Source organism: Perognathus longimembris, chromosome 9, assembly GCF_023159225.1.
Source record: "Perognathus longimembris pacificus isolate PPM17 chromosome 9, ASM2315922v1, whole genome shotgun sequence".
Taxonomy (NCBI): Eukaryota; Metazoa; Chordata; class Mammalia; order Rodentia; family Heteromyidae; genus Perognathus; species Perognathus longimembris.
Window position 1 is genome coordinate 58,622,509 of NC_063169.1, and position 12,169 is coordinate 58,634,677.

The window sequence follows — 12,169 nt, forward strand, 5'->3', positions numbered from 1 at the left end:
TGAAAGTATAGATCTAGATATACACACACACATACACACATTTAAAATAAGCCAAAAACTGATCCCAAAAGCTGTGCACAATCCTGCCACCATGTGTTAATAGGTTACTAAGATTAATGTGTGGCCGAATGTTTCGGCTTCTCATTCTGCACAGACACATAGGCATCTCTTTGTGGTCATAAAATTTACACGGCACGAGTCATGTGTTCTTTAAATAGGAAGGCGTCCTATTTGATGTTTTCCTTGGGTAGCTTTAAGTGCAGGACTGAAATGTTAAATTCTGTTTGTTTAGACTTCCAATATTAAAGAATAAATAGTGACTGCTTTTCCAGTAGCTAGTCAAAAGCCATGTTGTTTTGGTGGGACTAAATGAAGAACTTTCCTGGGAACATAATATTGTTTCTCTGAAAAACTCATGCTCTAAAATCTCTTATGCTTATGGAGGTGGCAGGGGGTTGTGAGTAAAACAAGACCAGGCCCAAGCATGAATCCAGCCTCCTCTGCTCTTTGTGAAAGATTCATGAAAGCAATCTCTTCTGATTTTATTTTTTTTAATTATCTGTAAGTTGTTGTACAAAGGAGGTACAGTTCAACACATCAGCTTATGAATACAATGTATCTTAATCTCTGTCACCCCTTTCATCATTCTCCTCCATCTCTCCCAATCCCACCCATTCCTTCAATTCTCCCAGTTACATTTTTACATACATACATTGAATATTCTGACTGCATTTGCTCACCCTTCCTCCTTTCACTTACCCCTCTCCCTTGACCTTCCCACCTCCAATACCACAAGGCCCTAGCTTTCATCTTGTTAAGGTGTATGTTAATTGTTCAAAGGAGCTTTTAGTTTGGCTTTACACCTTGATTCACCCTCACCTGAAAAGTTTGGAACCAAAAGATTTGCTGATTTGGGATAATTTTGAGATTTGGGTATATTTTCATATATATATAATATTATATGTTATATTATACATATTATATATATACATATGTATATATATATATAATGGGACGTGGGGATGAGGGCTAAGTCTAATCCCAAAGGTCTTGTACAGGGCTAGGGATGTAGCTCAGTGGTAGAGCATTTACCTAGCATGTGTGGTCCTGGGTCAGATCCCCAGGACATCATAAGCAACTTCATTTGTGTTTTATGTACACCTTATATACATAGCCTGAAGGTCATTTTTCCACAATGTTATTTACTGTACTTTCACCTTGCAACAGCTATATGAGGTCTGACATGGAATTTTCCACTTGTAGCCTCATATTGGTACTCAAAATTTTCCAGATTCTGGTGCATTTCTAATTTCAGGTTTTAGATTGGAGGTGCCCAACTTGCATGTGCCCATATTGCATGTATTTACCTGGTAGAAAATAGGAATCCTTTTCTCAGACATTTCTTTTTTTTTTTAATTCTGCTTCATTGATGGTGTGTAGACTCAGGAAATACATGACCTACATAATCATTCTACTTGTCTTTTTTTTTCCTTGTGTAGGCAGCAATAAGGAAAGAACTAAATGAATTTAAAAGCACAGAAATGGAAGTTCATGAAGAGAGTCGACAGTTTACAAGGTAGGTAGATAAGATGCATTTTAGCATATTGAAAAGGCTGGATATGGCACTTTTTATGATAAGTGTAACTTGTCACAATCATAGTTTAACAGAATGCTGTCTAATAGGCATTCATCTTTATTTGCTTTTACCAGTAACCTAAATCAGTGGTGGCAGTGTTAAAAGATAATTATATTTAATTATATGATAATCGTCTACATCACTGATACTTGAAGTTCTATGCCCAGAACAGATCTTGATCACCATTACTGTAGGCACTTAGGTTTTGCTTTGGGCTCAGTAGACAAAACTTAGGATAGAAATGGAATTTTCACAGGATGCAACTTAAAATAGGAATCAAGTTTTCACTGGTACCACCAATCACTACTCTGTGATAGTAGCAAATAACATGAGATAAAATAGAAAGAGAAAAGGGTTTATTTGAGCTTCTGGCGTTGACGGTTCTGGTCCATGGCTAGTTGGCCTTGCTGCTTTGGGGCCTGTGGCAAGGCAGCACAACATGATAGCCACACACAGCTAAACCTCTCACCTCGTGAGAATGTGAGGAAGAAACTAAGCCCACAATCCCTCTCAAGGGCCCCAGTGACCAGAAGTCTGTCCATTAGGCTGTACCTCTTCCAGTTTCCATCACCTCTGAATAGGGCCAAGCTGAAGACAAAGACTTTATTGCATGAATCTTTACAAGACACTTCAGATCATAACGACAGCAACTCTCAATCTTGCTGTTTTTCCTCCCAGCATGCTGTGGGACTAAAACTAGAAGGCACTCACATTGTCTGAGTTCCCCGCACATCACAGCTACTCTGTATATTTCAGTCTCACAGGTGTATGTGCTTTACTCTATTATAACAGGAAGGTTCCTAGAAAAATGTGCACAGAAATCAGATCTTTAGAAATTAAATCGATACAAATGATACCAACACAACTGGTCACAAGGAGAGGAAGACTGTGTTATGTCTTCTCAGAAAGCCAAGACTGATGCCTTGAACTCGAGATAGCCACTGTAGGGCAGCTGTGTGTGTGTTCTCTGGCCTTGCAGTGGTTCCTGGTGGTCGTCTGTATGGGACCACAAGTCGTCTCAGGTAAAGCAAGTAGTCTAATATTAGTTAATAGCAGACCTCGTCTATAAACTCCATGCCAGGCCTCTGTAATTACGGATCCGTTCCCTAGCTATTACTAATCCATTAAGGACTGGTACACAGATAAAACACACCTCTTTATCTTAGGCATGTTCTTTCTTCATCTCTTTGTTTTCTCTTTATCTTGTTAGTGGGATTTTTTTTTTCTTTTTGCTAATACTAGGGCTTGAACTCAGGGCCTCATGTTCTTTTTGTTGTTTCGTTTTGTTTGTTTTGTTCTCTCAAGCTGGCACTCATACCACTTGACTTGTACCTCCAGTTCTGACTTTTTTTTGGCTGGTTAGTTGAAGATAAGACGCTCATGGGCAGGCTTTGAACCAGGATCCTCAGATCTCAGACATTTGAGTAGCTGTGAATACAGGCGTGAGCCACCAGTGCCTCCCTGTTGGTCTGTATTTGCAAGTAGGGCTTCCCACCAACCTGAAAGTATTATTTTTATCTTATTGAGGGCTTTATCCTATCATAATCTACTCATGGATCAGTCACAACCCTGTCAAGCCAGACTTCTATTCTTGATAACACTTGTGGGTCAGGAAAAGTTCATTCTAAAATGTGACACCTGAGGTTGCACTTCTTCAGTGAAGTAAATCAGAGCAAGGCGGCAGGATATTTATGGTGACACGGAACGGGCTGGGGCCTTCAGGCAATTGAGAAAATGGCAAGTGTTTGTGTCCTTATGTCCTGACCCCAGAGCCGCTGGGGCTCCGCTTCGCCCACTCTGTGATTCAGGACAGATTTACTTCTGTGTCACCTTCCTGGAAATCAGGGTCTCTGATAATCATGTTTCCATTTGGTAGCAGGATGTGAGAATAAATTGCAGCAGCACAGAATCAAATTAAAACTAATGCATTTTTACAAAAGTTCTCATTTCATGAAAAGGAAATCTTTCTCCCGAAAAAGGCCTTTCTGTTGTGTGACAGTCTGTGAACAAATACAACAAAATTAGGTTATAGGTAGGAGTCAAAGACATTTCCTTTACACGTGTATTTTTACATGCAAAATAATATATTTAGTTATGACATCTAAATAGAGTAAAAATGAAACTCCTTTTCATCCCTCTCATGCCTTTGTTAGCACTCTCACTAGTAAGACTGGAAAAGTTTGATGCAGATCATAAATCTAGACTGTTTTCAAACAAGTATGTATATAGTGCATAGGTATGTACACATGTTTATATGTATACCCTCTCTCACACATATAAACATTGTATCATTGATAAGTTACTGAGCAAAAACATGATTAGTGGGTATTTACAGTTGGTATTTAGCTTTTCATTATCAGAACACTGCTACCTTAATTGTATCCTATATCTGTGTAGGCATGCCAACACTTATGTAGAATTCTCATCCACAGAGATCTAGATACCTATCTATCTACCTACCTGCCTACCTATCTGGAGATATGTATAACACTTTGAACAAACTACTCTGCTAGCTTCCAAAAAGAGAACTCAGTTTACTGAATCACTGTTTATGAACATGCTGGCAGGCTCATTAGCAATTGAGTTAGGGGAGTGATTGAGAGATTTACATTCTAAAGGAAAGGTTCTAAAAATTGATAGTGTAAAATATAAACAACAGTACTTTCACTGATTTCCATGACATTGAACAATATATTTTATTGATCATTTATTTTTTTATCCTGCCATCTGACTAACTTGCTATTGGTCTTTTTTAGATGATTAGTAAGGCCTCCTTAGATATTATGACTATTCACCGAGGATTATGTCTGTCACTGTATTTTTCTCCAATCTGTTGTTAACCTTTATAAACTATTTTAATGATCTTCTGTTTACATGTTTTTACATACCCAAATCTATGCTCTAATTTTTTTTTTGGGGGGGGGGGCCAGTCCTGGGCCTTGGACTCAGGGCCTGAGCACTGTCCCTGGCTTCCTTTTTGCTCAAGGCTAGCACTCTGCCACTTGAGCCACAGCGCCACTTCTGGCCGTTTTCTGTATATGTGGTGCTGGGGAATGGAACCCAGGGCCTCGTGTATACGAGGCAAGCTCTCTTGCCACTAGGCCATAACCCCAACCCCTCTAGTATTTTTATATTGTGTTATGTCTTACAGAAGCTGACCAAGATTATAAAATTATTGTTTTCTACTTTTATACATGCTTCTTTACTCTTAGGAATTTTATTGGTTGGCCATTTATTTGTATATATTCAAGAAAGTGAAGTCGCTGTACTCTCTGTATATGGCTCTGTGTACATGGTTGGTTGGCTCGATGCCATTCACTTCCTCATGATGTAAACTTCTCTTTTAGCATACACATGGACCCTTCATTATGTTCCAATAAGCTGGTTGTTTGCCCCTGTGTCACATTATTTAATCAGAATAGATTATCTTTTTACACCTGATGGGATATTCTTTCACTTTCAGAATTGTGTTTCTATTTCTCTGTATTTATTCATTAGAGAAATTGAGAATATTCTTAAAGTGTTCCATGAAATAATGAGTGGATATCCTCATTGAAGTAAGTATGAGTCAATGCAAAGCTTTGGGGAATAACAGGTAATATCAAGGGCAAACTGCAAAATATTTCCCCCAAAATACATATTGATTAGCCCTCTTCAGAATGTCTTTTCAGATCAGGAAAAATTAAATATTCATATCACCAAAATAAACATGCCTTAAGTAGTCTTCAGAACTTGGCACTAAAGCAGATGTCTGCTGCTATTTTCCATTAATTTATCTGACATCATTAGAACTGCATTCCAGCCAAGGAAGTATTTTTGGCTTTAGAGATATAAAAATAATGGTATGATTTTTCAAGATGTTTTCAGCAATTCTTTTAAAAGGAGATAGTTTGGGGTAAATAGTACTGTTCCTAATCAAAATAATATAGAATTATGGTGATGTTTTATATTAGCTATTGCTCATGTAAAAGACAGTAGTACTCTTAGCACCAGCCACCTTGGGGTCGAGGGGAGGCATAAACAGCCTGCGAAGGATAACCTGGCCCTTTAAATGTAACTTGGCTACACAGCAGCAATCCTGTCTTCTAATTAGCAGCAGACTTTATTGCCTTGCACCATTTAAGCCATCCCTAAACCTCTGTGCTCCCTGTGGATTCAAGGCATGTAACAAATGGGTTAGGACTTATCTCCCGCCTCTTCCCAGTCATCCCTTTATCCAGAGATGGCTCCCACCTAGAGATGTATGAGGCAATACTGCAAGCATCCATTTGCATACACAGCTTCCTTTGTTTGTGTGTCTTTGGAAAGATGCGAAAGGCTGCTAACATTGCTTGTCCCTGCTTGGTTAATGGGTGACGAGAGCCAACGTGGGAGGGAGACTTGTCACTCTTTGCCTGTTCACTCCTTGTCACCTTTACATTTTTTGAAACATGAGATTGTTTTCCCTTCTCTTCACATTTTAAGTGTGAGATTGTTGCCTGTGTACACACACATATATGTTTCTTCAGCATTGATGTTATTTTATGACCTGTTGAGGTATTATCCTCCTCTGTGGGTTTACAGATAGTGTAGGTAAGTGTGGTTTACCAGAATGTGGCCTCAGAACTGTACTTGGAACTGCAATATCAAATCATGGCAGTCCTCCACAGCGGAACGAGGAGGCTCTATAGGGAGTGGTACTCTTTCCTGGGTGCCCATGTACTTGTACCTAGACAGAAACTTGAAGAGTAGGAAAATATTGCAAACTGAGATCAGTATTAAGAAGACCCAGCCAGCTTGTGACCTGACCTCTCAGCTGTGTTTAGGAGACCCTTCCTTTGCTTAATAGAAGTCAACGTGCCACAAGAGTGAATTAAGAAGTCAATATGCCACAATAGTGAAACTGTTTTAAAGAAGAGGGAAATGAATTATTCAAGATCAAAGATCTCAGTATATGTCAAATAACAAAGTTCAGAGAAGTGAAGTTTTTTTATTTGTGAATTTTACCCTTGTGTTAACTTTTTTTTGGCCAGTCCTGGGGCTTGGACTCAGGGCCTGAGCACTGTCCCTGGCTTCTTTTTGCTCAAGGCTAGCACTCTGCCACTTGAGTCACAGCGCCACTTCTGGCCATTTTCTGTATATTTGGTGCTGGGGAATCGAACTCAGGGCTTCAAGTATACGAGGCAAGCGCTCTTGCCACTAGGCCATATCCCCAGCCCTGTGTTAACATATTGAATGGTAGAAAGATTAATAAATTTTCAAGGTAACTTGTAGGGCAACTTGAAGGAAAAGAGTTCTCCTCCTCTCAATTCTGTGATTTTTAAAAAGCTGTTTCTTGCCTCCTTCCCCATTCACTCCCTCTCAACAGAGAAAAACCAGAAGGGGGAAGCATTCCAGTTTTAAGAGTACGAAATATAGGTAATTTCAAATTTGAATCTCTGGAAAGTTCTGGAAAAAAGGGTGGATGAAAGTTTAACTATCCTATCTTTCATGTGATTCTCTCTGCTCTCCAACATCATGTGTTTAACAGTATTCTGTTATGACAGCAGCTTACCACGGTAATTCAATCAGGAAACATCTAGAGTGGCTTTTCCCTATCAACTTGACCATACCTTGTTCAGATCATTGGACTGCACAATGCATACCAAGGACTCACCATAACTATTTCTTGCTCTAGGTTCCATCGCCCATAATGAACTGTGGGATTGCTTGGAAATCAACTGATCATCTTTAGTGGAAGCCCTGCTTCCTGAAAAACGTGATACTGCACTGAGATGTGAATGTGTGTGTTTCTGCTTAATGGTGGCCAAGGAACTCAGCTTTGTTTGAAAGCATCTTTCTCCTGAACTGCCCAGATGGGATCCGTAAGCAACAGGAAAGATGCAACTCGCCTTGCTGCCCAGAATGTGAATTGATGGTAAGGGACAGAAACTATGGTTACATGAGCTGTTCTTCATCAGGAGTTTTCATCGAAGAAGATGAGCAGAAAACAATCACTGGCTCCCTACTACCAGAAAGCCAAATGGTATGGAGTTGTAGTTTAAACAAAAATGAAGAGTGCTATTGCTGGGCACTGCCAATGGGTGGGAGTTGAAAATCAGAAAGGAAAAGAAAATACTTCATTATGTTAATGAAGAAAAAGCAAAGCACCAGTGTATTTTTGAAGTGGGCATTTGGTATTTGAGAACTTCTTAAGGAAAATGGGAATCTAACCACTGATATAGATTCCCTAAAGACTTGATTCTAGAACATTCTTGTCTTACCATTAAGTTGGTACAGTATAGTACCATTATTTTATATTGTGCCAGTGAGTTGCCAGAAATATGTCTGAATGTGTTCATGCCTCTTTTTCTTAAATGCAAGAAGCTTCTACCAACTCTTACCAAGCATGCCCATCGAAATTTTGTTGCATGCTTTGCATAGCTCAGCTGTATTCACTTGACATTTTTTATATACCTATTCCTAGGGACTCAGCCTTCCACAAGGATAGCAGGATGGGGTATACAGTTAGATGTAATGTGACCCTATAAAACTGTTACATAGTTTAGAAATAAATCTTTTTGGGCTTTCCCTATCTTGATTATCTCCAGAGTCAAGCCAACTAGTCAGAAAGTTTGTATTTGATCTGAACGCGATCATATCGACAATCATGAGACCCTTTAAATAAGCCAGGTAGACATATGTGCTGTTAGTTCTGTTAGTTCTGAGGGGGAATGAAAAGGAACTAGTATTTTTTTTCAATGCTGCATTTATATAAAGTTGGGTTGCTGCTATTAAAATCAAACCACATGGGTTTTAAAAAAGAAAAATAAAACAAAATTTGGGTAAATTGTGTGCGAAGAAAACCTCACCTAGTAGTATATTAAGAGCCTGCAGATCATATCTATAAATATAGTATTTGCTTTCAATGCAAGAGGGTGAGTCAGGTGAGTGTTGCAGCTGGTTTCCCAGTGAGCTTCAGTCGGTACTGTTTACATCAGTATCCTTCTGCTCCTGTCCTCTGCCAGGCCAGCTTCCACATTCTTCTACCCATCTGTAAATACTCTCCTGGGTTTCATTGCTCTCTCACAATTATTTGGTACCCCTTTTATTTAAAATCCCCAGGGTATGTAACATCCTTAGAGGCTGGAATATAATTTTCTGAATTGTTTCTGGTCCCAAATAGGAAAGACTGTGATTTCTTGCTTTCAGTCCCAAAGTCAACATTTTAAATGTTGGGTAAATTGAGATTTCCCTTCCCACTTTCCTCACCCATTCATTAATATTTTGAAAAACCACTTAAAATTGGATTCTCTTATTTAGAATTTTTTTAAATAGCCCCAATTGACCTATCATAAAAAATCAGGACCATTTTTTTCTTTTAAATTTGATTTTATTAATTGATTGGCTGTTGAGGGTGGTACTAGATAATGAAGTCAGGACTTTGTACATGATAGGTAAGCATTTAATCGGGACTATTTTTTAGGGAAGAAAAGTAACCAGCATTATTAGACCTCTTAGTGCACTCAGCTGCATGCATTAATAAAATCAGCCTGCTTTCTCTGTTGCCATTTCACTAATAAAGATATTCTTTGGCTTTGGAAAATAATGTTTGTGCATGCCCCACAGGTCCGGCTCTGGTTGAGGGGTTTTGTTTTGTTTCATTGTTTTACAATGTAGGCAAGTGTTCTGCCACTGAGCTACATTCCCAGCCCTGTATTTCATTCCAGCTATAAAACATTATTTGGTTCTTGTTTTGTTCCAAATATTCTTTTCTATAATAATGACTTCATTATCATTTGAATGTCTTGAGAAAAAGTACTAAGGTGTTTCTTCTCTTTTTTCCTTCTGTCCTTATAAACTTTGAAGTTTTTTAATGTGTAATCATGAGAGCTCTATTTCATGGTAAATACAAGGCATTGACATCATTTTATCACTCAAGATACTTTTCAAGAAACTTCCTGTTTGATTGATGAAAAGAACAGTCTTTCTCTCACTAGGGATGCATATAATACAATTTTTTAATCCTTTCAGTGAGATTCATTCAACATAAAATGGGAATTTAATATATCATGTTTCTTGCATAATACGCCAGTAGGTTTATGAACTACCCACACCTTTCGTCAATTTGATTTAGAGAAAATTTTATGCTAGAAAAGCTTAAAAGTGAGAAAGAAATTAACCACTGCTGGCCTAATTAAGTAATTGGGGTCACCAATTACTTTATTAAAATGATCCTTTAAATAAAAGTTATAGCAAGAATTAAAGGCTCATGAGCTAAAGTGTACTTCACAGAATAAGGTTCTGTTAATTTTAAAAGGTATCAATGCTGAATATCCCTACCAATACCCTGTCTACAATTTCCTAGCTAGTCAGTCCTATTTGGCAAAGGCATTGGCCTCCCTCCCTGCAGTGACATCTCTGCTCAATGCCAGTGTTTCTGCAACCCAACCACTATACTTCTGTTCTATGAAGAAAATGACTGTGTGCAAAAATTAAATTGGTTGACTTGGTTTTGTTTTCCTGTTTGGCACAAGAGGTTGAACACAGGCCTTGTGCATACTAAGCACATGTTCCATCACTGAGCTATTATACTATTAACTCTGATTTCTTTTCCTATTGCAGTTATAACCTAATTCCAAGTTTTCACTAACATATAACATGAGACTAGATCTCTGCGATATGGAAGAAAATAAACCCATCTCAAGGAATGTTTCAGACAGGAAAAGACAAGACAGTATAAAAACCAATGGGACCAATTCCATCTTTTAAAAAAATATAGCAGGGAGAAAGCTCATTAATATTAATACAGTAAGAACATATTGAATGGGTTTGATCAGCCTTCTCATGCTCATTATCAATCAATACAAAAAAAACTAGTTCTCTGGTGATTAGCATTCAGTTAAGATTGCTTCTTTGATATTTTTTGTCTGTTGAAGTGTCTTGCATTTTGTATGCTAACTATACTCTATGTTAATTCCATAAATGATATAACAGTGGTCTGCAGTATTCAGCGACCTGTCCTGGCATTTAAACAGCTGTTAGAATTGGAGAAAAAGGCACACACATCTATCTCTTTGAATTACCCAAGAAGACTGACATTCTGGCTACATCTTCATCTTCTTCTTGTCAGAATGAGTGTAGTCACTTATCTCTCCCTAATGTCATAGAAAGTTCTGAAAGATAAGCCAAAAAGTATTTGAAGAAATAGAAGCAGTAGATACATCCTTCAAAAATAAAATCATCAAATTTTCAAAGGAGTCCAGTCCTTAAAATCCATAACTCATCAGATTTTGCATCCTACAGTTAATACAGGACTGGACCAAGAAAAAAATATATATAGTGTTAAATATATATTTGTATGTATGTATATATGTGTATATGTGTGTATATATAGCATAGATAACAGCTTACACTTGTAGGAGGAAAAAAATTAGTACTGAATATCTTGATAAATACCCTGTCTTAGAGTCAGACAAACACAAGTTTCAAAGCTTATACTGTATGCCCAAGTGAGAAAGGAAGTTTTGATGTGCATTTTAACTGTGAAAACTATCCCCTCTTCCTCTCTTTCTCACAACGTTCATCCACCTGTTAGCATTTTCAGTGGTTCTAGCAGTGTGTTTCATAAGGAATTTTCCTCAGTATAGATAAGATGGATTTAAACTAACATCAGATAGATGAATCTATGTCAATATAACAGAATTGTCTGAACATTCCTAAATTCTAGTGATGTGAAGCCTACCTTTCCTAGTAAAAGTATATACTCTGATCCTTATTTCCTCAGATCCTTAGAGTATGTTGATACAAGAAACTTCTTAGTTTCTTCTACAAAATTGTCCCTTAGCTCCTTGGTTAATCTCTCGTTACAAAGTATTTGCTGTCTGATTCCTGGTGGGACACACGCACACACACACACACACACACACACACACACACACACACACACACACACACACACACACAGTACATGAGAAAGCAGAATGAACTTTCAGCATTCAACTATGTGCCAGAAGGGACAAGTGCCAAAAGTAGTCATCTGGGGCTGGGAATATGGCCTAGTGGCAAGAATACTTGCCTCATATACATGAAGCCCTGGGTTCGATTCCCCAGCACCACATATGGCCAGAAGTGGCACTGTGGCTCAAGTGGTAGAGCGCTAGCCTTGAGCAAAAAGAAGCCAGGGAATAGTGCTCAGGCCCAGAGTCCAAGGCCTAGGACTGGCAAAAAAAAAAAAAGTAGTCATCCAATCAATGGGGACATCTTCCTGCGAGAAAGCACATCCCTACATAGTTCAAACCTAGCTTTCAAAGAGAGATTTGAGCCTCTGCAGTGACTACGGTGAGCGGGGCACAAGTAGAAAGCCCTCAAATGATTCTCATTTTCACTTCCTATGTACTTAATAATCAACAAACTTAAGCTCTTAGAAACTGTGATCTACCATCATTAGCATTTCTAGAAAGCAACTGAAACATAACCCACCTATGCTTTTTTGAAGTTGGGGGTCTTCACAAATTAAGAGATCCCCTTGGCTACATTGGATTTCTGGCAAACAAAACCTGTGGTAGCTATTCC

At 38.3% G+C, this 12,169-nt stretch overlaps 1 protein-coding gene across 4 annotated transcripts in view; it reads left to right on the plus strand.

Moving 5' to 3' along the window:
• Positions 1 to 8,919, plus strand: part of Phactr2 (phosphatase and actin regulator 2) — a 218,509-nt gene extending 209,590 nt beyond the window's left edge. For all 4 annotated transcript variants that reach the window (XM_048354219.1, XM_048354215.1, XM_048354218.1 and 1 more), the window contains 2 exons: positions 1,500 to 1,576; positions 7,293 to 8,919. In XM_048354219.1, coding sequence (XP_048210176.1) covers positions 1,500 to 1,576; positions 7,293 to 7,308 — 93 coding nt within the window. In that variant the 3' untranslated portion in view covers positions 7,309 to 8,919. The remainder of the gene's footprint in view (positions 1 to 1,499; positions 1,577 to 7,292) is intronic.
• The last annotated feature ends 3,250 nt before the right edge of the window (positions 8,920 to 12,169 follow it).